Below are 27,259 nucleotides of genomic sequence, written 5' to 3' on the forward strand. Positions count from 1 at the left end.
ATAGTTTAGATAAGCACGAAAGCGTATTTATAAGTAGATCTATTGAGTCTGTATTTTCCAAATGAGACATTTATTGATTATAAGAAAAACATAAATGACGACTTTCTATTATTTAAAATCACCTGTATGCTCCCAAATATTTATTTTACACAAAAAACACTTTTTTTAATATAAAAATTGTGAAATCCCGTAATTCATTGGGAATTTAAAAGAATAAAATGTTTTAAATAATTGCACGTTTGACTGTTTTCATTAGTACAGAAGTTCAATGAGCGATTTGAAGGTAAAAATATCAGTCTGTATTGTTTTTATAGCAGTTTTTTGGGAGAGGACATTTTGTCCTCTAATGACCCCAAAAAAATAGTAAATTGAAGCAACTCACAATGGTTAATGTACAATAACTCTCCGCGCTGGATTTAATCCAGTCTGAAATCTGTTTGGGGAGTTTTGAGCACATGTGCGTCTGGATATTTCTTTACAACCTCAGTTAAGTGAATTTAGACAAGTAATGTCTAAACATTTGCAAAAGAAAAAATGCTTTCCACTATTCATATATTTTACTTGACCAATTCCTTCACTATTTTATACTTTTTACGTCAGTGTAATGAGTGTAATGTTAACTGTGGCTCACACTGGCCTGTTGAAATGAAATTCTGTACCTTGCTTATTTGATGTGTGGTTTACAAATTTTATTTAAAAAAGAATGGCATCATATCATTTACGCCTTTCTTGCCTATAGTTTACTTTTGTGATCCAGTTAAACGGGAAGGAAAGCTGCCAACTGACGATTTAGCAAGAAAGAAGGAAATTTGAGCAAACCAGAAAGTTTATTGCAAAGATCCAGTCAAGTACATTAAAGGGGATTTGGATTCTTTGGGAATGTGTAACATTTGAGAATGTGTAGAAGGGCCCAAACTCAGGCAGGCAGACATGAGAGGCAGTAGATGAGGGAAAAGAACCTTTAAATAATGTATTAGATGAACAAACAGAAGATGCTGCAAACCAACACCTCCATTAGCTCAAAGATACTTTAAATACAAAAACTTGAGTCAAATCAGAAGGTAAAAGCTGAACTAAAAACAGAAACTATTAGACAATATCAAAAGGAACAGAATGGGAGTCAACAAGAATTTTGCAACAAAGTAAAGCAAGTGCAATAAATACTGACGCAATTAATGACAAATGTAAGGTAGGAGCAGAGTAATCTAAAACAATGCTAGGAAGTAAAACTAAATACTGTAGAATCAAAAGAGAGCACACTTTTACAAAATAAAACCAGAAGTAAGACTAACTGGAAACAATGAGACAAATAGACAGAACCAGGAGATTTGCAAACAAAAAATACAAAACAGTCAAGACCAATTTTACAAAATCTTTAGATTCCAAAATCTAACCAGGGAGAAGGATGAAACCAAATCTGAAAACAAACAAACAAACAAACAAAAGAAATACCTTCAAAAATGCCCAATTAGGCAATTCAGAAAACAAGTTTAACACCAAAACAATGAAAAGTTTATATAAATAAAAAACAAATAAAAACTAGGTTGTACACTAGAACGAGGAAACAAGACATAATAAAACCAACAAACTAGAGCAAACTGTCCATTAATCAGTCTTCTAGAACATTAAGTTATTTCAGATTTGTTTAAGTTGCTTTTTATCTTGCTGAGGGTTTCATGTTTCCCGTGACTTTGACTTGTGGAGCTGGTGGTAGTTTGCAAATATTTTTAATACTGAATGGCTCAATATAAAAATGTGTCTGAATTAGGCAGAATAAAGTCTTTTCAACAGTAAGTTATATATTAATAAAAAAAAACTGTCAAATGATCAAACTATAGAGAACCAATTAGATATATCTATTTTACTGTGCAGTGAGTCTGTTCACTGTCACATCTACGAACACGTGAATGTTACACGAGTGAAGGTGGCAAGTCTGTAACTGCTGCTATTATATTTGCCTCCAGTAGGTGGCACTGGTGGGTCGGTGATTCCGCTTAGAAAACTTATTACTCCGAGAGCTAAAATTCGTTTAATAAATCCACATCCACGGACACACAGGTACAGGTAAATGCCGATAATCACTCATGTTTTGGGGAAATAATTAGATTCCACCATATGTGCAGGATATATGCTTTGGGATCTAATTTGACGTAGACCATGACTTGAATTTCATAATTATTAATCATTACAGATTTTAAAATGTTGACGGCTTTTCATTAGATATAAACAGACAGGTTAAATAGTTGTTGCACATTATTTAGTCTTTTTATATCATGATATAAACCTTTTGCTCCTGCAGTAGCCTACTAAAATTTCTATTAACAGGCTGTTGATGATCGTTTATAGGCCCACATTAAGCTTTCAAAATGTTTAAATTAAAAATAAAATCCAGATCACTTTTTCTCATGAAAAGGCTTAGAAACATTCTTAGTTGTTTAGAGAAATAACCTATAATTTGACTCAGTTTAGGTGGAAGCTCGTGCAAGTACTTAAAAAGTATAAAGGTGTAGTATCCTCATAAGTGGGTTTCTGCTTAAAAGTAAAAAAAAAAAAAAAAAAAAAAAAAAAAAAAGTACAGCAAATGTTAATATTTCTGTGTCCTTTAGAAAATGATGTAGCTAATTCGAGACAAATCCATGATGCCTTTCTTTAATGCACTCCATTTAAAATAAGCAGAGCGCAGTGAACCATATCCTGCCGTTGCCATAATATCTTAATTGGTCTATATTTCTAACGTGAGGCATTGTTTATACACTGTAAAACATTTATACTCTCATAATAGCGCGTGCACCCTCCCTTCGCTCTGTCCCTCTTGACTTGGTGACAGACCTAAAAGCCTTTTGTTGCAATCTTAGCCAATGGAGACGGATTACGACACCAGCAGCTGAGATATATAAAGAGCCCCTTTTTGACCGCACTTGCACATTTTTTAGTGACACTTCTTAACATACACACACCTCCATGGACTAAATTGGACAGAGGATCCCAAAACAGCTATTCTACTGCACGTGAGCGGGCTATGCATTCTTCAGGCAGATAATTTAACTTTCAATCAAAACAGCTTGTGCCGTGATACACTGGACGCACTTTTAAAAATAACTTATTGCAAAAACTTCTGAAAAGAAAGCAACTCCAGGTTGGTCGTTTTTGCATTAGATGTATGTCACTGATTTCGTGCCTTTTGTATACTAAAATAAGGAGCGGCTCAAATCCAGCTGTGGGAATTTAACGGGATAAATCGAGTGGAAAAACAGGAAAAGCAGAAGAAAAAAGTTGCATCTATTGATCTTTTGGCGTTCGCGCATCGTCATGCCGAGGTACAACTTCTTATTATGCTTAGTAGTGCTCATCTCCCTGGGACAGTCAGGGAGCGATGAGCCCAATCTGCTGCTGCCTCCTGCCAGCGAGACGCCCACGGATGCCGGGCTGTCCCTGCTGGACGAGGACGCCGGTTCCCACGAGTGCTCTGCTTGTGTGTGGAGGGAGCAGAGCAAAGTACTGAGACTGGAGACCATAAAGTCCCAGATCCTAAGCAAGCTGCGTTTGAAGCAGGCGCCCAACATCAGCCGGGAGGTGGTCAATCAGCTGCTGCCCAAGGCGCCTCCGCTCCAGCAACTCCTGGACCATCACGATTTCCAGGGAGACGCATCGTCCCAAGATGAGTTTATGGAGGAGGACGAGTATCACGCCACTACGGAGTCCGTGATCACGATGGCCTCAGAGCGTGAGTAAATGTTTACAATCCAACAGCAATATTGTCTACAAATGCGTCCTGCGCGTAATTGCGAAGCGGATAGGTTCAAGTGACTCATGCCTGCTGCGTGCACAGAGGAGCCCCTGTGAAGTGGATGACTTAACTTACTAAAAATAAATAAATAAATAATAATAATAATAAAATGAAGACTTGGGGTTCACTCCGTGTTTCTAAAGTTGGGCGATAAAATCAGACAAATAACTGCTCAGCTGTTGCCCACCGCAGTCAAGCAGAGGACCGGATAAATCAATGATTGGAAGCAAAAGGAGTCGTGTCACTCTGAAACAAACAGCTCCAGCATGTTGATCTGTTTGTTTTCGTGATGGTGGTGATGATGGAGCGGTATTTACTGCTCCAGTCTTTTCCTGTCATATTAAAGCTTTAAAAAAATTATATTCGTCCGCATCTGAGAAGAGAGGCATGGTAGCCTCGTTTGAATGTCAAGTGCATTATTAATGATTATGCATTTGGCAGACTTTTTTTTGCATGTGGGGCCTTGAAATTCTGGAGTTACGATCACATCGCGAGGCCCTCTGATTATTGCCTCCTAACAATTTGCTCGCCCTCTTATAGTTTCCCATAAATCCACAGGCAGGCCCCTTGGAGACATTTTATAAAATTACTGTTGAACCCTGGCAGCTGTGCTCCATCGGTCTTTTATAGGAGGCTCTACCGGTTTCCCTGCTGTTCATCGCAGTGAGAAAAAGTGTGTCCAAAAAGCTGCTATTGTTCCCACTCATGCAGCGGCCCCCCTTGGCCGCACTTGCCTTTTAAATGCGAAGTTTATAGGCACAGCTCGTTTTTTAAGAAAAAAAAAAAAAGAAAAACACGAGTCCACAATGACAGACTCGTTTAGGGTCGAGGGGAGTGTGTGACCTTTCCCTGGTGAATCGCAGGGTCCAACATCATTTACACATGTGGTAAATTCACAAGATCTATCTATCTATCTATCTATCTATCTATCTATCTATCTATCTATCTATCTATCTATCTATCTATCTATCTATCTGGTTCTTTCTTCATCTGTCAGGGTAGGCTTACTTATTTCTATCTCTTATTACAGCAGGAAAGATTATTTGAAAATAAATTTATAATTTCACCTACTACTTATCTACTAAATCTTATTATCTTCTCCAGCCAATATTTGACTCCAATATTTGTTCTATTTATCATACCACATTTATCATTTCTGTGACCCTTTGGCCTTAGAATTAGTTAGTTAGTTAGTTAGTTAGTTAGTTAGTTAGTTAGTTAGTTAGTTAGTTAGTTAGTTAGTTAGTTAGTAGGGCTTTTGCTCTTGGCGGATGTGACAATGATGAATCTCTCCATAATCTTTGTACACAACACTGGTTTTGTATATTACAGGTCCATGGAGGCAATGGGATGGATTTTATCTGTTCGATTTTTTTTAGCTAAATTGTCAGTGGCTTAAATTAAACTTTTTATCTGACCCTTTCTTCTTCACTCAGGATTGAAACATTTAGGGAATAAATGTTGCAGCTTGTCTTTAGTAATGAGTGATAAGTCCTACATTTGATTCTCTTTACTCACATAGATGAAACTCTGGATACACAACATACTCTCTCTACATAACAACCAAAACAGCAGCTTCAAATTATATTTCTTACTGCTGTCTCCAGGCCTCTGCACACAATCAAACACACACACAACATCAAAATGATCTGATACTTTGCTACTGCATATGACGCCAGCTAATTGTATGTTTCTGACGACCCCATACCAGCCAGAAAAGCTAATAACTGAGATTATAATGCTAAATCTGTCATGTTAAAGACTTCCTCTCTCATCCGTTTGCCTCATCTCTTTACGTCAGTAGCAGTTTTGATCATCTGCTCCCCCACCCACCCCCACTTACTTCCCTGTTAGCTCCCCCTCCCTCTTATTCCTCCTCTTTTTTTCCTCTGGTACCCGTGGAAGAGTTGAGAGAGAATGAGTGCATCTCTGTTTTTTTTGCCTGTGGCGTCTTAGCGATCCCACAGGATTAAAAGTGCCTTTTTCTGTCTCTCTGATAGAAGAAGGACTTCAAACACTATTCCCTGCGCACCTCAAACCCAATCAACCTTTCATGGTTATGCACGCTGCCTTTGATGGGCCATGGGGGTTCATACAATACATGCTGAATTGGACCTGTGCCAGAGTTGCTTCTTAGTATTCACTCAAGGTACGTGGGTGCTGAAGTGGGGGTTGAAAGGGTCCATGCTTCCTGGTCTCTAATTACTATGAAATATCATGGAATATAGCGTCTATTTATATCATAGTGCAGCACTTTGTACACCAAAACATCTCCCTCTGCAAAGTGTGTCATGGAAGTAACTGCTCTGCATGTTGCATAAAAAGTGAGTTTAAATAAATAAATAAAAAAAATTATAACTGCAGGGACAAATGAGCTAAACTAGTTGTGTTTGTATAGCCTTTTTGTGTTATATTGTGTGTGCATGTACATTGTATTGCCTGAAGTGGGCTGAGGATTTGGCCTGACTAGTCTCCTGCTTAAATCATTTAGCCGAGACCTTCCTCATCTCTTCTTTTTTTCTGTGTTTTGATGCTGATCAGCCACATATTATATAACTTCTAGAAACCCACTAAAAATACTCATAAATGTCAGGATAGGTCAAAGGAGAGTTGCCACCTTTGCTGATGGCAAGTATCTCTCCCGCAGTTACATTATAAGTTGTTGCAGGAAATTTGAAAATTACAAAAAGTTTTATTCTGTTGTAAATTCTTGGTTTAGCAAATTTACTTTATATACTCACTGTAATTTGAGATTTGCCAGTGACAGAGGATCCAGCAGAGAGCAGCACTTGCTTATTATCCCTCCAAGCCTATATTCCATCTTTAACGTTATACCTTTAAATGGTGAAATCAGTGTGTAGGTAATCTTGGAAATAAGTGATCTTTTGCAGAGACGCTAAACCTTTCAAGGGATTTCATACTGAAGCTCATCCTAAAGCTAAGATGAAATTTCAAAAATGTTCCCCTCCTGAATTGACCTCTTTTAAGCTTTTTTATACTAGCACATCATTCATGCATCATAATTACATGCAAGCTGCTATTAGGAAGGACTATATTGGTATTGTTATGAAATCATGTTAAGATGCAGCGCTCTAAGTATGAACACAGGCTTACACAACTCTCGGGTGCCTTTTCACGCATGTCAAGGTATGAACATGCACATTTCCACTTGCGCACACTTGTGTTGACACATAAGAATGCCCACACACGCCCACTCTCACAGTCTCACACACACACTCCAGAGAAAAGTTCTCCTATTGACAAAAAGGGTCACAGAGTTCACAGCTATGTGATATATTGGACGAGAAGACTATTAGCCTCATCAGGTCTCTTTCTTTGGCAGCAAAGACGAACCGGTAGTAACTTGAACACTTATCACCCACTACACACTCACACACACACACACACACCTACATACACACATCCACCAACCACTCCCCCCCAAGAAAAAAAAAAAAAACAAGTCTTTTATAGTGTTGACCCTATAAAAGGGTCATTTCCTGAAGGTGCAGGAACCATAAAAATAAAGAGGGAGAGCGCTAAAAGGACAGAGTAGTAGAAGCCGGACAGTCTTCAGCTCACTGGTCAGTGTTTGCTGGAAGTTGATGACTATGTGAGGATTTTATAGATTTATTTATTCCATGGAGGTCTCAGTTTGACGATGACACCTGTTCCTCTTGTGTAGTTGCTGGCATCAGTTTAGGGAAAGACAAACTTTGGTGCTGAATTGTTTAGATCCTGGGACATAAGCAGTTTGTTTAAAAAGAAGAGGTTTTTGTAGGACTGTAGAAATTGCACAACATACTGTCAACTTTATGGCTAATAAAATTACAAAGGGACCAAAGTCTATTAATACAGAGACAAAATTTCCCCAGGACCTCAGGAATCTCACTCCTTCAACCCTCCTTCCTCTATTCCCACGCTCCCATCGTACTATATTCCCTGCAGTCCATATTCCCCCTCGACTTTTGAAATATGTTTCTTCATAATTCAACAAGTGCTTTGTTAGAAAACACAACAGTGAGCTGTTTAGGAGAATTCAAGACTGCAATGGCTGGACATGAATATCTTCACTGCTGCATCACTGCTGACTTCCTCGTTGCATCTTTAAAGGATTTAAAAGAGCCCGATCTAGTTAGGTGCACCAAGCTCTTCTTATGGGTAAAAAAGAGGCGTGGAGGGAAGATGAGAGTGGGTCCGCGGGGAGCAACAAGCAGCCCAGTCCTATCCTAAAGGGACAGAAATAATGGAAGGGTTTTATAGGTACAATTAAAAAGACCTGAAACAGATGTTATGTTTCACTAATAAAGGAAATAATTACTTCACACCAGTAATTAAGCTCTATGTAGGGACACGAGTGAGGAGGAGGAGGAGGAGGGGAGTGAAAAGATAAAATGGAGATCATTGAAGGGATTATTGTTGATGGATGCGTTTGGGCTCTGTGTGGTCGTGTGTGAGGAGGTTGAGGATGAGTTTATGGAAGAGTCCATTAAATCTAAGAGGCGTTTAAATAAACGAAATGCTGCATGGGCATAAAGTTGGATCCCACGAGGGAGTCGCTGTGAAGGATAGAAGTACAATTAATGGTAGATTACCTCATGATTATCTACATGAAAATTTAATTAGCCTCTTTTCTATGGCAGAGTGCAGCTTCTTGCTGTATTTATCACCTGCGGTAGATGTTCTCCTCTCTGTGCCCACATCATTTCAGAACATTCTTTATGGTTCGAGGGATTTCTTCAGGGACATTTTCATATAATGCAGACAAAGACAAACTCATAAAGGAAACTATCAATATGTGATGCTTCTTGGAAATTGTCAAGAAAGCGGGATCGAACAAATGCTTCATAGAGGGAGGTTTGGCACAATGTAGTCACAGTGACTTTGTATTAAGAGAAAACTCTTGGCTCGAGCTCTGACATATTTGGGTGCATTCAGGGATTTTTTTTTTTTTTTTTTTTTTTTTTAAGTAGTCCAGAGTTCAAATGGAGAAAGTGTTGCACAGCTTTTTGTCTAAGGGCATGACATGAATGTGTGATGGAGACAGGGAATGACAGGAAAGCTTTTAGCACAAAATTGAAAATGTCATTTTTGTTTTTAGCCAGCTGGACCTTTTTGAGAAAGTGTCAGATTAGGTTCAGGTTCATCCTCTGTGAATATACCACTATGATCCAGGACTGACCTTCCTGTAGTGCTACAGGCAGAACCACATACTTAAATAAAAGATTAACAAGCCATACCAAAAGCTGTTACATAGGACATCGGGTATTAAATAAGAAACTTATGAGTCAAGTGCAACATGAATTTAAAAGAAATCCTGAGTGAATGTGGAGAATTGTTAACTCAATAATCTGATGTGGTATCTTTGAGTCAAAGATGGAAAACCATTGAGGGATCATATCTAATTAACAAATTAGCAAGTAAATCATATGAAAACCAATCAAACTGTCTCAGAGATTAATCCTGAAGTAGTTTGTTTTGATAAATAATCTTTTTTAGGACTGAGTAATCATGCCTTTAATAGATGAAAAGCATGACTGAGATTATTTTGTTTGGTGTCTGGGAAACATTTCTGGTCCAGATGAGTTCCAGAAAAAGGAAAATTTCCTTCTCCATATTTCTAGACCTTATGAAGCGTATTGTCACAGTATTTATGGCTCTTACATTTTCCTCTGAGACTCTGGCCTAGTCCCTGGTCTGAACACTGCTGGGTAATCATACTTTAAAGATGAGTTATTACATTTCAAGATTGCTGCCATTAAAGTAACATCTTGTCTCTAAACAATATTACCTTATGCATGGGTAGAAAGCATAAAATGATCTCCCCTTTTGCAATTCTTTGTTTATAACAGGTATGTTGTTCAGAAGTTATTTATCTTACCAAACATCTATAAATGAAGCATCTTTACACACCCAGTAGCAGGCCTTTAAATTTATTATGACGTGACCATTTGAGCTAAATTAAAAGCCAATGCTTCTTCTGAGCTGTAACAACAGCAACATTCTCCTTTTCAAGGTCGTTCTTGTCTTTTTCCCTCGCTAATTCAAAATAATAAGATTACTAACTCAATAGAAAGGCTGCATTCTCAGTTTTCTTGCTGCCTAGAGACACATGCCTACAAAAATAACCATTCTCTTTGGTTTGTGTTTTGAGGTAGCAAAAGCAAATTTTTAACAAGCACACATTTGTTATTTTAAAAATGCTATCAAAGTTAAATTAAGACAATATTTGCTACAAAAAAAGTATTTGTGGCTTCATATAAATGACCTGCTCTTATTACAAAAAGACATACTTTTGGAGGACAGCAGTCCAAATTAACTTTAATTAGTTTTACAGTATCTCACATTTGCTTAGCCTGCAAATCTGCAAATGATATGTGTAGGTGAAAAAGAAAATATACCTTCATCAGGTTTTCTAATATTTTGCATAAAACATTTAACAAAAATCAAGGCAAAATTCAGGCAGTGTGATGGAAACAATAGATCATTTAAATTTGACTGAACAGTAAAACTACCTTTAACTTTCTATGTGACATCATCAGTCTCACAACATTGTGGAGGAATTCTGACCCTCTCTTCATTACAATGTAGCTTCAGTTTATTGAGGTTTATGGGCATTTGTTTATGCACAGTTTTCCTAATTCCTTCCCACAGTCAGATTGAGGAGGTTTCTCTATTGTTTTTTTCTTTTCAGCCATAGTGCTGTAGATTCACTGCTCTTGGGATCATGGTCCAGCTGTATGACCCAATTTTGGGCAAGCTTTAGCTGTCAGACAGACAGCCTCACATTTCATTATATAATACTTTGGTATACAGAGATGTTTATGGTTGACTCAAAGACTGCAAAGTTCCCAGGTCGTGTGGTTGCAAAACAAACCCAAATCATCACAACTCTAAGTGCTGGACAGCTGGTATGAGATGTTCCTGATGATTTGCTGTTTGGGTTTCACCAAATATGCTGCTGTGCATTTAGTTGAAACTTCTCCATTTCAAGCTCATCTGTCCAAAGGATTTTGTTAAAGAAGTTTTGTGGTTTTATCCGATACAACTCTGAAACCTAAATGATGCTGCCATGATCTTTTAGAGAGACGAGGCTTTTCTCCTTTCAAACAAGCAATACTTTGTTTGGTGTTGTTCTAATTGTGAACTTACACATTTAGCAAACTAACTGAGCTGGTAGAGTCTAAGATGTAGGTTTTGTTTTCGTTCGTTGTTTCAGTTTCTCCACACACTGCATGATTTAATCTTGTGGTGAAAAATTTTGCAAATATGGTTTCTCACTATAGATCAATGGACTCTATGTTGTTTAGAATGGGCTTTATCATTCTTTCCAGATTGATGAGCAACAACAACTTCTTCTCTACGATGTTTGTTGATGTCCTTCCTCCTTGGCATTATGTTAACACACACCTGACCGTTTTAGACCAGAAAACTGTCAGCAGGACCTGGTTGATACCTTCCCTCATTTTTCTTAAATAAATAAGAAAGTAATATGTCCTGTGTTGTTTTTAATCTTAGATTGCACTTATGAATGAATTAATGCTATATTGTCAGTGCACGTCACCATACCACAAGATTGCAACATCTCTACTTAAAAAACAACAAACACATATCCAACAAAAAAATCTGTTGCAACTAGGCAAGCTTCTTGCACACAGTCAACTTATAATAGATTCCTAAAACTTAGTAACAAACAGATGATTTTTTTTCTATAAGTCCTAATGTGTAAAACCTTAGAATTAGAAAAAGGCTGTACCTCCAGCCCACCCTCATGGGAAATGATTTTGTGCCATGCATATAATGACAGTGTTTGTTTTAAGGCTTTCCATAATGTTTTGCATTTCTAACTAAATGCAATTTAATGTCTAAACATAAATATTCATGTCCAGCCTCCTAATACAAAAGTTATTGCCTGGTAAAAGTGAACATTTCTTTTGTGACAGTTTCACAAAACACTACGAGAATCTTTTCCTACATGTAATTATTTTATTGACTAAGAACCCAAATGTATATATTAGATTTCAGATAGTTTTGGAGGTGCCTTTGAGTATGTTTTTACATCTATATGAGTTTCCATCATCTTAATAATGATAGCTTTAAAAAGGAGAAACCTGTGCTTTAAAATTTCTGAAGCGAGCTTCCATTTGCCAAAAGGAAAGAAATGAATTAGTTTCATTTGTGTTTTTTAGTTTTATTTATTAAAAGGGAATATATGATGCAGTTGCTAAAATGAGAAAATTCTATTTAAAGGTAATATTTAAAAAGAAATTTCCTATCTTTTTTGTTTAACTGTTTTTTAAAAATCCAGTCGCAACATTGAATTCAGATTATGTTCATATTCACTGACTGAAAGCTGTCATTAAAACTACAGCAGCTTTAGAAACAAAACCTCCACATTAATCAAAGCCATCTGTCTGTCATGTTCAGATGTTTGCTTATGTAAAGCATGTGAAAAGTTTTGCATGTGACAGAGAACAATGTTGTCCTGCCTTGCATGTATGTGTGGATGCACACAAACACTAGCGGTCACACCCCAGCATGCCTCATGCTGTCCAGCTGTCCACCTCATCGCAGTTCACTGCTCTTCCCATCCTGCTGTTCAGCAAACGTTCTCATAATGCAAACATATGTAACACTAAAAACAATGAGCCTTGAGTGTGTTAGCTGAAGGCAGTCACTATGGAGCTTGTGTATGTTGTGTGTTTATGTGTGACCGCCTGTTTCCGTGTGTGTGTGTGTGTGCTTGTGTGTTCACTGAGCTAGAACAGGGAGCATTAGGAGGTGTCTTTTGTTGCTCCTGGGGGGCTACCGTGCTCAGTCCTAATAGGAGTCTTGTGCCTGCCGTTGTCCCAGGAGAGCCTTCTGAATAAGGGGGTCTAACTTCACACACACACGCGCTCACACACACACACACACCCCTCTATCCACAGCTCTAGCTCGGCCTCCCCCACCACCCTCTCCACTCCCTTGGGACTGGCTGAGAGACAAAGAGGGAGTGAGGCTTGGTTGGAATGGGATGTTTGAGGGGGTGCGCTGTGGCCCCTGTCTTATTAGAAGGGTCGTGAACGTGTCACGATGATTAATATGCCGAGGTGCGTGGGGATACCCTAGTCACATTTATTCAACACGAAGGCTCTCAAACACACACACTCCACAAAATGGCACATTTGCATTTCCCATTAAGAAAAGAAAATATAGATATATATGCAAATGAAACTCCTATCTTGGTTTGTGCCATTATGCATTATCCATTTGGACATTAACAATAGATGACCATTTCCCTCCACACCCCACATGAGCTCTGCATCTTCACCTGATTGGCTTATGTTACCACACATCTATGCAGCCTGCAGAGTTTGGATAAAGTAAACTTTATCTTTTATTGTTTTTTCTCTCGATTGTGAGGCAGACTTAAGTGCAAAATCCATTTGTAATACTAAAAACATCTGTGATAAGTGTAGTCGTTTCTAAATTCTTGTCAAACTCATTCACTGTAAAATAGATTCATTAGCCATTTTATTTCCATTTTCTGCCTAATTTGTTTTGCCAGTGAATGTAAAAGGCACCAGACGGTAACAAATAATCTAATTTGACACCTCTGATTATTATGTATCTTAAACAGTTTCTGATGATTGCATGAAGAGGTTGTTACTACAAGAGGAACTTTGATTACAGGAGTAGATTCTTGATCAAATCACTACAAATCTTTGTGAAATTGTTATTTATTCTTAATTTATATTGGTCAGCAAAAGATTTTTGACTATAAAGACTCCATCATCTTTAACAACCTTTTTTAAGGCAAGATTCACTTAATCATTGTATAACTACATTTCAACTTCCCCCATCCATCTGTTTTCAACAGTTTAACTGGCTCAGTTCTCATCTACGCCTCAGTGACATTACTGCTAAAAGCATTTAAATGGACTGCGATCGTATGAAAACGGACAGATGGCATGGTGAATAAACCCTTATATTCTATATGCCTCCCCTTGCTTGCATGTATAGGAGGCTAGCTATGGAACACAGGTACCCAGGGAGTCCACCAGATGTTTGATAGGTCCACCTGCAGACCCACTTGGCAGTTGGCAGTAAAATTTGTGCACTGCACATGCTGCAATTATACCACAGGGAAATAAGCTGCAGTATTAATGAAGCAGGCTAGAAGACATGGAGAAGAAAAGCAAACAAATCTGTTTCCTTTGGAAAATGTGGCCACTAGATATTCTTCACTCTGGTTTTAGTGAAAGCAAAATAAAGGGAGTGTTCATACTGATGAGGACTTTGTATGTTCGTCATCAGTTAAGCTCAGTAGAGAGGTGTGTGTTGCTCCAGCTGGTAGTGCTGAGCACAAAATCAGAGTTCATATCTTTACTACAGGACTGAAGTCAAAGTATTAAAACACAAAGCTATAACTAAGCAAATTGTCCAGGAAATTAAGTCATAAAAGATTCTTGCTGTAAAATCTTTTAGCTCTTTCCCAGTAATATGGTCTAGTAGTGGAAAAAAAACTTAGTTCAGGTGGAAGGATTAAATACCGCCTTGGTTTTCTGCTCTTTACAAGCTAGCTATGCTCGTTTTGCACAAATGGAACACTCTGCCAAGACATGGGGTGTAATTGAGCTGCAGGCATTTTCATTTGCCTCTTGCTTGTGCATTTACAGGATCTATAAAGGCCCAAATTGATTTCACCTATCAATGAAGTCATTGTTTAACATGATGTGGCTCATATGTTTTGCAGGTGTGTTTAATAACTTGGGTCCTGAATTGAATCCCAGCATACAGGCCCTGCTTCTCAGGTTACTCCTTCTGGAGAAAGACTTTGGATTAAGAAACTGAATCATTTTAGCTCCAGCGTGTTTGCCAGGTTGTTGTTATTTTTTAAAGTAACTTAGCAAAAGTGATGAAAACTGCTGGCAAAAGAAGAGCTGCTGAGTGTTTGTCCCCAAAAGTAATAATCACAAATAAACCCCAAGGAAACTGCAGAATAGTGCATTCCCAGTTTTGTGCTGATGAGCAAACACAACACCACCCACGTTAATTGCTGTGACCTCAGCAACCTACTAAAAGGAACATTGACATATTGTTTGTTCAGCGTGAGACACTGTATAATTTACACTCACTAATGACTGTGCTTGGAAATACAGGCTGAAGGACCATGTCTGTCCCTAGCTTGGCCCTTATTCAATGTTCGCCCTGGACTCTTCTAATGGATAGTCCATCTGTACCTCTGTGAATTCATATCCCTCTATGCATGCCCATAATTAAATTACAATACTTGTTTAGTGTGAAAAAAAGACAGCCTGGTGCAGTGTTCTCGCCTGGTCAATTGAGTCTGCTAAACAATTCACTATTGGCTGGAGAATCTCCACCCTAATCAAAACAAAAACAAACTGTGGCCAATTCAGCGCTGCTGTGTCTCTGAGATTTGGAATGGTTCTCTGGTGAAAAGGCGTGTGATGTGAAAAAAGACATATTACCATTGCCATAGGGTCGACCTTGACCTTCAAACTCAATCTGGCTGTTAGGGCTGCCCCTCCCCAGCACCCCTGAGATGTAAAGAGGCTGACAGTTTTGACCCCTGATCCCATTTCTTAACTAGGCTGAGGTGCCAAATAACCTTTTGACCCAGGAAGCATTTGCAGGTTGCCTGAGCAACCCCAGATTTAGCGGTGATTGACAGGTCCAAGCAGTTTTTTTCCTCTTCTTCTTCATCTTTTTTTTTCCTCCCTCAAAAGGATTAACAACAACAACTCTTTTACAAGATAAATGACTAATCACAAGATTTATTTTTAATCTTTTTTGGACAAAATCTGATATGTCAAATTTTCTCAGAGAAAATGGGCAGCTTAAATATTCTATTGTACTCCGTTGGCACATTATCATGTTAGTTAGAAACAGAATAAATTTCCCTTAATAAATGAACACTTTACATGGAAATGAATGTATGAATTCAACGGATGGATGTCATTATATCAGATGGAGGTCTATGTAAATGAACCATGTGCAGAACTGACATGTGGTGCAAACCCCAGAAACACAAGAGCCACGGATCATGACAGGAATAAATCTGCCTGTTTCACGAGACGGCTTGAGCACTCTGACATAACTCATAATCCACACCCTAAATATATTTATAACTCGGGGGAGTCACAGATTTTTTTTATTTATTTTTTTTTTTTCAGATGTTTTAATTTCACTATTTGTAATATAGGGGTAGTCCATTTTATTACAGCTGACCCAGGGGAATGTAAGGTTACCATCTGGCCACTGGTCACCATTACTGATTCTTGTTTTAATATGCAAATTGATCCTTTTTCCCACCTTAAAGTAATCACAAATGTACCCTTACTAAACCACAGGGCCAGGTGCACATATAATACGCAACAGCTTTCTTGCAGATGGTCAGAGTTTGGCTGCTGGTTTACTAGAAGCAGTGGTCAGAGTCAGATCACTGTTATGTTTTAGAATATCATGCTGTAAAAATAAACTCAAATTAGCTTCTGTTGGTATAATTAAGCTGTTTCTTTTACATATAATTACTCTGAAACTGTCAATTTCAAATTCACTTTGTATGTTTCTTTTTTTTTTTTTTTTTTATCGTACATACACAACAAAACATGACAGAACAAAGAGTTGGGGCTGCATATAAACAATACGTACTGTATGTTGGTAACAGCAGCAAATAAGTGAGCCACAGAGAGTTTAAAACCATCATTAATTAGTCATGCCGTTGCACAGAATGTGCCAGCATGTTCTTGCTTATCTAATCCATGTGCAAATCTCTCATGTTCTCATGATTTCACAGCTCATCCAAAAGATCTGTGACTAAATTCCATGTCCCTTAACATCTCTCAGTAGCATACATTTTTTGCCTGCAGTCCTTAGTGTATTATACTATTGTAGGCAAATAATCCAATTATTTACTTCAGGAATGAAACTTTCTGGTGTTTACCGTGAATTATGAAAGTTGTACAAAAGGGTTGTTTTAAACATGTTAGTATGGAAACTGCTGAAGGATTTAGCTTATTTTATCTGCTCCTTCAGAAATACTTATGTTAGCTATTATTAAAAATATGTGTTAAATCAATTAACATATACACTGACGGTAATGATTTTGCAGGTCTTAAATACTTAGTGATAAATTACAGTTTTGAAAATCCAACCACTTTGCATGACGTTTTTTTTGTTTCTTTGTTTGTTTTTATTATGATGATCTCAGTCATCTATTGTTTGTATATTACAATGTCAAAGCTAAATAAAACTGTCCTCTGTCCCACAGCCGAGCCCCTGGTGCAGGTGAACGGGAAACCCAACTGCTGCTTCTTCAAGTTTAGCCCCAAACTGATGTTCACCAAGGTGCTGAAGGCCCAGCTGTGGGTGTATCTGCGACCGCTGCAAGAGACCTCCACTGTCTACCTGCAGATCCTGCGGCTGAAGCCCATCACAGAGCAGGGGAGCCGCCACATCCGCATCCGCTCCCTGAAGATAGAGCTCAACTCCAGGGTCGGCCACTGGCAAAGCATTGACTTTAAGCATGTGTTGCAGAACTGGTTCAAACAGCCCCACACCAACTGGGGAATTGACATCAACGCCTTTGATGAGAGCGGCAATGACCTGGCAGTTACCTCGCTGCGACCCGGGGAGGAGGGGCTGGTAAGGATCCTCAGACCTGTCCCCGGGGCCTGGGAGGGGAATCACTTCCACCACAGCTCACTTTCATGTAATCCATATTTCAAAGGCATGCTGCCAAAGTCAAATTGATAAAAGTAATCAGTCGATGTGGAAATAATAAGAGAAAGGCTGGCATTTGCATCGTATTGTTTAAATTCTTTTACTTAGACATGAAATTGTTCACACTTCCACAAAAGAATAAAATTTAATTTCTTTACGGTCTGTAGCCTCATCTTAAGCTAATTTTAAGTACCTCTTTTGTCATGTGAAAATACATGACACACGAGGACAAATGAGACAAATGAGGAATACAATATAGGAAAAAGCAGTGACTCCACCTTAAAGATATGATAATAAGCAAATTCAGGTGTTTATAGTAATAAGATTAAAATGTAAAGCAAGTTTTCAGTGAATTAGATATGAGCATCCTAATAATAACTGTTTTATCATGTGGTATTAATTGGTACTGTAAACAAGAAAAACTAAGAAACACTGCAATAATAGTACAGTAATAGTAAAAGTCATTTAATGTACCTAAAAGTCATGTTTTGCACTGACATTTAGGATCCCTGCAGTTCCCAATATTTTGTGAAACTGCATTGGTTTTTATTTTTTAAAAAAAGAAAAAATAGAAAACACAGGAAATATCCCAGTTTTTCCCTGGTGTAAAACTATGCTGGATTTATTTCTGGTTTGACGTGCACAGTTTGGTACAGCAGCAGGCAAATGACCTATTGAAAAACCTATATGTGTGTTCAAAAATCATGCATATAGAATTTTTCATGAGATTGTGTGTAAGAACACAGTAAGATATGTGATTTAGGTCAATCCAGTGAAAACCCAATAAACTTTGATGGGATCAGCCTTCTTTTAGTACTGCATCTCATCTTCACATAAACTAAAACTAGCAACAAATATCTGTTTACAAAATGCAAAGACTTTAGAAACGTAAACTCTTTTTGTTTTTACTTTTGCTTACAGATGAAATACAGTCTAGTTAAAAATCTTTTTAAGTGTGCATAGTGTTTTTTGTTGTTTTGTTTTGGTTTTTTATCACCAGAGTCGCCATGGTTTTTTTGTTTTGTTTATGCTAAACTTCTGACTCCAATGTAATGTATGGAGCTGCACTAACAAGCTTAAACTTCAGCCTCAAAGCAAAAGCCATTGGTGAGCCATTAATCTAGTTAGTTACTGTGACTGACAGCTAAATACAACATCTTTGTTGAATTATGTAGGCCACTTACCCGAGTTAAGCAACACCAAATATTTACCAAGTGGTTATTTGGGTCAGATCTTCACAACACACCAGAGGTCAGCTCTGGTGTCTTGGCCAATAAATCGTTGCCCTCTGACCACACAGCAGTGTGCAATATTATTCTTAAGCAAGAAAAAAGAAAGATAGGAAAAAAAAAAAGATCAAAACCACATGCAAGTGTATAAAAAAAAACACACATACAACAAGAAGGAAAGAGGCAATCTCAGCTTCTCCTTAATCCTGAATACTGGATCTTTTTTTTCTGCAGCAAAGGCCCTAAGGCCAACCTGTCATGGTCTCACCCCAGCAGTCTTTCAGCTTATTTCCTCTTTTGAATGCGTCACAAAAAACTGTGCTGCAGCCCAGCTGGAATCACTGTGGGGAGAAAAAGCCTTTGTAAAATAAACACACTGAAGTAAAATATTTGATCTGCTTGCTACGCCCAAAGGTCAAGGTTATAGTAGCCTGCAGATGACCTCCTGGGTCAGGGATCAAACCAAGCATACACAGTCAGCCATTAGTGCTTGAAAAGGCTAGTTTCTGTCAATGCCTATTGAAACGCTACTCAAATGGCACATTGTGTTGATTCTTAAAAATGACAAATTGATTAAGTTACATTTTAGTAAACTGTGAAATGTGCTGGTGCTGAATTTTAAGCAGGTTCAAGCTTTTCCTTTGTTACATAAGAGGGAGACTTTTCAGGTCACTAAATTGTCAACTTTTTAGTTTGATGGGAAAACTGAAAGCAATGAGCAGCTTTTAATGCTGATCTAAGATGAAGGATAACCTCTTCTTTCGGTAATCACACAATGCTGGATTTAAGGCAATGTAAATATGTCATAAAATCCATGTTTGTTTGTATTAGTAGTATAAATTGCCCTAAAGAGCCCAAACCTTAGATTTCTTACATATAAGTAAATTGATTCTGTTGCTTTTAGCTTGTGTTTGCTTTTACCTTCATTAGACCGTTCAAAGAATGTAAATATAATTTTTGATGATGTGAAAACGTCACTGAGGTTTTAATATATTAATGATTACATTTTAAAACTAGGCTGTCTGTGACAGTAAAACTGGTGCAAATAGGCATTAAAATTATCAGTTAATTTGGCTCACACTCTCCTCAAGAGCTCTACGGTAGATTTATACAATAAATTATTGATTACAAGTAAACTGATTAGAGTAATGAATTCGTGGTAGAAGTCCTGTGCTATGATGCACCTTGTATGATTAGTTTTTTTTATTATTATTATTAGGCTTGTACTTATCTGATATTTATCTTTTCTTTTTAAAGCCAAGATAAAACTTAGCTACATTTTAGTGACTGATCCCTCACATGTCAAAAAGGTTGTATATAACCCTTTTTTAATTGCCTGTTTATGATTATTTACTCAAAATTTGTCATTAGTCAGTCTTATCAGTTTTCATACAAAGTCTGTACACTAAATGGCTGACAAGAGCCCTTTTTACACATGAGCTATGCTATGTATGCTTCACCAGTCTGCTAAAATTATATAATTTTAATTATGCCCTTTTTACTTTTATGTTTATGTCACACACGATGTGTGGTGTGTGAGTGACCTCTGAGATATTTGGTTCACATTTCCGATAGTGCATGGAGTGCAGTATAATATAATTCACCATTAATAGACAACACGTTGCATCACCATAACTATTAATATTACCATGACAGCTTACAGTGATTGCATAAAACATAGCAGTGGCAGATGGAAGCAGCTGAAATATGCTTCTTTTTTTTTTTTTTTTTTTACATGGTAAAGATTATTTTTATGCTTGCAATGATTTAACTATATTACAGTAACTGTGCAAAAGTTGTTCATTTCACCTGAGGCCTCCTTTAGACTCTAACTGGTGTTTGTAATAAGCAAAGATGCATCCCTCTGCACGACTCTCCAAAAATTTCAGGAGTTACAGTTTTATCATAAGATCATGTGGTTATGCTGTAAAAATCTATATCAAGCTAACAAATAGGGAGCATTGTGTAAAACAAAATGTCATTTGGTAGGAAGCGTTATATGCGGCCAGACAGAGAGCCAAAGCTTTTGTTACAGCTCAGATGATTAGAAAAACATGACTCAGAGCTGCAGCTACTGTTGGTGAAACCATACAGGAATAAGATTTGAACAGAACTGCACCACTACTGTATGTGTATGTCCATCAGTGTCACTACAACAGTTGGTACGTGTGTCATGTTGAAAGTGATGCATATTTATTACTCAGTCCAACTGAGTCAGAGTGTCATATCATAATATTACAGTAAAGCAGCAGGGAAGTAATTCACACATGGCAATGACTTATTAAATTGCGACCAGATTAATGGAAAACGATGCATGCGAGAAAGGGGCTTAAGCATCTATTTACAGATAATGTTTGCAAAAAAAAAAAGTTAATGTTACCTCATGTTAAACATGAGTGAGAGTGATGTAAAGCATCAGTGGTATTTTAATGTAAATGTGACTGATTTTATCCAGAGACATACACCACCAAATTTGACATGAAAGTTTAAGAATATTTGTATCAGCCTAAAAACTATTTTATTCATTAAAGGATTTCAGTGCAACCCTGTAAACAGACATACTTCATTGGCCAACAGCCTAAAAGAAGAACAGCTCATGTTCTTTTGTTGTTTTACTTAGGACAAGTAATTGAAGAAGCTAAACTGCTGGCTAGGCTCTTTCTAAAGTTGAAAAAAAATACCAGCAAATAAAAATAGCCAATTTATCCAATATTTCTTGACTGCCTAATTTATTCACAAAAAAGAAATTCAACAGAAGCATGTGCATCAACTGTTTCTTTATCAAATAACGGCCAGGTACAGCTATGTCCTAGCATCTTTTTCTGTTGTTGTTGGGATATTTCCAGGTAGCCAACCAGGCAGTTTACATAAGGACTGTGTCAAGAAATACTGTTATGAAACCATGCAAATCTCTGTAAACCTGACATTTCTGTCTTTTTTTCCAGATCTTTATTTTGTATAGATTAGTTTAAGTGTTACAATCGACCCGTCTAATGCAGTTCCAGCAGTCATACAGAGACTTGTCATTAGTATTATAGTGTGACATGAGTAGCTGCTGTTGAGTGAGTCTGTTTTGATCACGTGGTTAGTGAAGAGACTTGGCAGTTTCTCTCTACAGCTTCTCTCTTATGTGTAATTTCTGATATTACTTGCTTGAAGAGGCATGGTGTTTCAAGTAGTTCAAGTAGAGTGCACGTTCTTCAGCTCACCGTCATGTTTGTGGTATGTTTTTATTTCTCTTTTGGATTTAAGTGTGTTGTCCCCTCACCCCATCCTTTCTGCTCTTATACAGCGCACTTACATGACACCAGAAAAAAAGAAAGAAAAGAAAGAAAGGAATATTGGGTCTTTCATTTCTGCATGTACATGTGTAAATGAGCCTTGGTATGCAGCACATGGTCCATTGTTTAATATGCTGGCATCTTTTTACAAAGAGGCAAAGAGTAAGCATGCATAAATACAGGTAATTCCCAATAATGCTTCTGTTTCTATTGTGAGATGGCGGGACGTGTCAGGGGCTTGTCCAAGCTTGCAGTTTCTTAAAGCATTTTCAGATTGTTGTCCTGCTCTAATATCTGCATACTCCAACAAAGTCACATTTAAGAAGCAGTGAATTGGGTTAAACTTATATGTACAATGCAGCAACAGAATGTAAGGAACACTTTTTTCACACAGTTCACAGTGTTAGTGTGTCAGACAAACCTTGGTCAATAACTTGGTCAATAATTCCTCTCCGGTGCATGTATACTGGGACAAAAACAGTGGTCTTGTCAAATAGCCAGGTCAAGCTAATCGTAGCTCAGCTCATCTCTGCATAAAACAATACTGACTGGCTCCAGCTCCTTGTTGATATCTTATTGATCCACCCCTGCTTCACCAAAATATCTTTCATCCTACATTTTGATCAGTCTGGGATGCCTCAAAAATCCCATGTTAGTTTCACCTTTGTACATTCATGAACACAGATTTGCCGCAAATCTGGACACTTTATGTGAAATTTGGGAATTGAAAAATAAATGCATATTTTTACTATGTTTTCTTAAGAACAGAATAATGTAAGGTTAAAAATCATAGTATTCTTGGCAGGTTTAATCTACAGAGCACAGGGCCACCTTCTCATAGCCAGCCATGATGCACCTACATCTTTCTACAGTAGCCCAGAAAGGACAAAGAAAAAACAGCCTTGACTCTACAGAAAGCCATTTATTTATGCATTTATTTGCATTCTTCATAGCTGTCACAGTTATTTGATATGCTGGTAAAGGGAAGGGAAGGGAAGGGGTGTTCATTTTGTTGCAACATGTAATTTCACTGCCAGATCTCACCAATTCATACATATTGATTTTTAATAAGTTAAATGACAATGAATAATATGAATGAATAAAAAAAATAATAATCCCAGGGGGAAATTGCAATTTATAGATTAAAATAGTGGAATAGGCAACAAGTATTGCTAGCTACATCAATAATACACACACAAGTGTGAAAATAATTGTATGTTTATAGCTTATGAATTGTAGTAAGTAATTACTATGACGGCTGTTGATAAGGATCTACATCATTTTTAAGTACTACTGTACAGAATAAAATTAAGAACTAGAGAGTTTTTATTATTATTAAGATTTATATCTGGACTTAAATGATCTGTTATGATGAATCTGTAAAGGATTTAACAGCAACAGTTTATTTTCTTGATTGTTTAGTACAAATCTGAACCCAGTTCAGTGAAAAGTGAGCACGTGATCAGACTTAAAAGAAGAAATAAAAATTAAATTAGTGTTGTAGAGCAGTATCCTGTGCTTTGACAAACAGAGCCCAAAGACTTTTGACCAAGTGTGATGATCTGAGATGTGCTGCACTATGTCGTGGGTAACCTCTGGTGTCTTTTTTTTATTATTATTTTGTAATTTGGTTTACAGATTTAGCATAGAAAATGCCTTTTTCCACATAATAGTATTTGCCTTTATGTCTGTGGTGTAGTTCTTTCATAACCACCTCTTTTTGTCTGTTGTGCTCCTCCTCCCCCTGATTCCAGCAGCCGTTCCTGGAAGTGAAGGTTCTTGAGACAAGCAAACGTTCTCGGAGAAACCTCGGTTTGGACTGTGACGAGCACTCCACCGAGTCTCGCTGCTGTCGCTACCCTCTGACTGTGGACTTTGAGGCCTTTGGCTGGGACTGGATCATTGCCCCCAAACGGTACAAAGCCAACTACTGCTCTGGCCAGTGCGAGTACATGTTCATGCAAAAATATCCACACACCCACCTGGTGCAGCACGCCAACCCCCGAGGCTCCGCAGGGCCTTGCTGCACCCCAACTAAGATGTCCCCCATTAACATGCTTTACTTCAATGACAAGCAGCAGATCATTCATGGCAAGATCCCAGGGATGGTGGTGGATCGATGTGGTTGCTCTTAGGCTGGCAGAAGAAGATATACGCACACACTTGTGTACAGCCCTCATCAAACCACCCAAAACCCTTATGGAGCTCTCCCCAAGCACCAGAACTCACTCCCCAGCACCAGATTTAATTTTTGCTCAGCCACAAAAGCATCCCACTGTTTTTTGTTTTTTTCCCCCCCATAATTACATTGATTCTAACTGTATAAAAAGTTCTGAATGAAATATGAATCAAAAGTGAACTGAGTGATACAGTACATTATGAATGATTTGAGGAGGATGTTCTTGTGGAGCAGCTTCAGAAATTGGTAGTATGTGTTAGTTTTGTGAGTTTTTTTCTCTTTTTTTTCTTATGACATCTTTGTGAAATGTCCAGGTTAGTGGAATGAGATTAAAGGAGACATAAGCATAGTTCATTAAGCAATGTCAGTTTTTAAGATGGTTCTGGGAATACTTAATTTCACAGATACACTTACTTACGGGTTAGATTTGAATCACTTAAATGTTCACAAGGGGGCATGATCAGAATTCATTTGCAATCCATCACTTTAACAAAAACTCTGAAAATGTGACACACTAATGTGCAGAACTGGTTGAGATACTGTCCAAATCCAATCTTGTTTACAGATATTTAAAGATGTAAAGTGCTGAGGAGGTCCAAAACCAAACTATACTGTCTATTAATGTATAACACCCCAGTGTGACATTCTTGAGTATCTTTGAAACCTCTTTGATCTTTTATTTGTAGTCTTGTAAAACTTAAAAAAGGAAAGAGAAGACGTTATACAAACTTTATCCCTAAATAAAGTAGGTATAACTGTTGCTGTCATTCTACTAAAATAGATCACATGATTTTAGTTCAGCATGCACACTGAAGTCTAAAATAAAACTGAAAAGTAGATGTTGACTCACTTATTCTGTATCATTTGGGAGAGAACAAGGATAAGTCCTGCAGGATAACAAGAACCTGGCTGGTTTTTTTTTCTATCCAGTTAAATAACACATTCAAGTTTTGCAGTAACTTTTTAAAAAGGAGACATAAATGCACAGTTTCACAACCCAAAGGGGCTTAGGACTAGACACATTAAAAACAGCTAAATCTCTATCCTAAAATAAACACACAAGAGTGTCATGACGCTCACACGTTGACGAGCTGAAAGTAGCACAAAACTTGATTATCTCTAGAAGTTTACATATTTCTACTTGTTCACCTCTGTGTAAAATAAAACAAAACAAAAAAATAAATAAAAAATAATAATAATAATAATAATAAACACTTAAATGAAGAAAGAGCAGTAGCTACATTACTCCTGTCAAGCCAGTTCATTCACTTTTTCTCAATGATAGTTTCAGAAAGAAAATAAAAGAAAATAATGCAAAATCAGCAGTACTGTGCTAAATGGTAGCTTTTTTAAATCCACAACACATCACAGTGTGCAAAAATGTAAAAAAAAAAAAAAAAAAAGGAAAAAGCTGAGGCTGAAGCTGAAGATAATGTAACTGATGTTAGTTTATAGAGTATATTTGATTGCATTGAAATGCCCCCATCCACCTCAACTGTATTATCTTTGTCATAATGGGAAAAAAAAACTATTGTTAGTGCTGGAACACAGAGTAGATTAGTACGCTCGAAGCTTGTCTTTGTCTCCTGGATGTCAAAGCAAAGATATCCTTTTGTTATAAACGAAAGCACTATGCTGTTGGATAAAGTGAGAGCCTTCTGACATTATATATAAATGATATATGTATATATTAAAAAGGGGTACAAAAGCCTTTTTTGGGGCACTCTACCTTACCAACATTAAATTTTGCACTATGGGATGTACATGGCGTGAGGAGGTAAAAGTGTTGTTTGTGTTTTACCAAGCACAAGAGAGCTTGTACAGTATAGCATAAAAAAGAAAAAAAAATATCCAAGCTTCTGGTGATGAACAAAACTAGGAAATCTATCACTTCATTTTGATACCATCACACTTTTCTGACTTTGTCTGAAGCGGGGGCCTGTCCATACACCCACACACTTTGATCCAATGAACCTGGACGTACAGTAACAGTGGCCTGAAAGGCCTCCATGCCTACTTTGAGTAAATATTCACCTGTGTAATACATGTCTGGATCAAAAAAAAAAAAAAAAAAAAAAAAAACATAGAATGCTTTAACTGGAAAAGGCCCACCCATCAACTTTAATCTGTTACCATGTTCGAGAGATGGCATCCTTTTGATTTAAACAATGTGCCGACTGTCGCACATAGACGTGTTTTTGCCTTTGTGTGTTTTTTAAGTGAGAGCACCCATGTAAGAATGGGAAGAATATCCAGGGATTGTTAGCCAAAGTAGAGAATGACATGTTGCGTGCTGTAAACCTTTCCGATTGCAGGAATATGCTAGAACATTTCAAAGGGAGGAAAAGCTGGTTTAGGGGCAGTGGTTGGAGAAAAAAATTCAACTGGTTTGTTGTTATTTATTAATATTAATTACAATGCATTTTAAAGTCTGTCTACCTCACTTACGCCTTCTAAAACCTTTGCTTTTAAAAAAAAAAACAAAAATGTCAGCAGTTAATCAGTGCAAGCATTTTACTCATAAGAGCCACCCCCATGCCCTCCAAAAATGTAGATGAAAACCACAGGGTCCCCTTGCTCTCAGGTTCAGATTGAGTTATTGTCAGAGTGACTGATGGTAGCGGCTCTGGTCATGTGTGGTCAAAAGAAATAATTAGCTGTGCCCACATCTGTGTCTTAACTATGGTTAAAGCTGTTGAGAAGTTGTATTTTAAATTTTCGTGTTTGTATACTGGTATGTGTGAGAGTTTTGTTTTGTTCTGTTCTTTTTTTCATATAAATATATGAGAGTAAGAAATATCTATGTCGATACATACCCAAATGTTAACTTTTATGATGTTTTGGACAGGTTCACCGCTTCTAACATTTTCTGTCTTTTCCCCTGCATCCTCTGTTCTTTGTATAGTGAAAAAAAAGAAGAAAGAAAGAAAAAAATCACCCCAACTTTGTAGTTGAACTGTTGTGCATATAAATAACTGTATGATTATTTTTGCCCTTTGTTGTTTATTTACTGTCATTTTTCTTTTGTACAATAAATCATTTATTTAGCTTA

At 37.4% G+C, this 27,259-nt stretch overlaps 1 protein-coding gene across 2 annotated transcripts; it reads left to right on the top strand.

Annotated features, from left to right (window-relative positions):
* The first annotated feature begins 2,986 nt into the window (after window positions 1–2,986).
* Window positions 2,987–27,259, top strand: gdf11 (growth differentiation factor 11). Of its 2 annotated transcripts, none has more exons than XM_041979942.1 (3): window positions 2,987–3,724; window positions 17,067–17,440; window positions 23,783–27,259. In XM_041979942.1, the coding sequence occupies exons 1-3, from the start codon at window positions 3,310–3,312 to the stop codon at window positions 24,161–24,163; spliced, it is 1,170 nt and encodes a 389-aa protein (XP_041835876.1). In that variant the 5' UTR covers window positions 2,987–3,309; the 3' UTR covers window positions 24,164–27,259. The 2 variants fall into 2 exon arrangements, with proteins under 2 accessions (XP_041835876.1, XP_041835877.1); XM_041979943.1 differs by having other exon boundaries at window positions 23,786–27,259.

This window comes from Melanotaenia boesemani, chromosome 3 (assembly GCF_017639745.1).
Source record: "Melanotaenia boesemani isolate fMelBoe1 chromosome 3, fMelBoe1.pri, whole genome shotgun sequence".
NCBI lineage: Eukaryota > Metazoa > Chordata > Actinopteri > Atheriniformes > Melanotaeniidae > Melanotaenia > Melanotaenia boesemani.

Coding starts and splice junctions, on each gene's coding strand:
- gdf11 (XM_041979942.1), top strand. CDS start 3,310: ATGCCGAGGTACAACTTCTTATTATGCTTAGTAGTGCTCATCTCCCTG. Junction 3,725..17,066: donor GATCACGATGGCCTCAGAGC/GTGAGTAAATGT, acceptor TCTGTCCCACAG/CCGAGCCCCTGGTGCAGGTG. Junction 17,441..23,782: donor GACCCGGGGAGGAGGGGCTG/GTAAGGATCCTC, acceptor CCCTGATTCCAG/CAGCCGTTCCTGGAAGTGAA.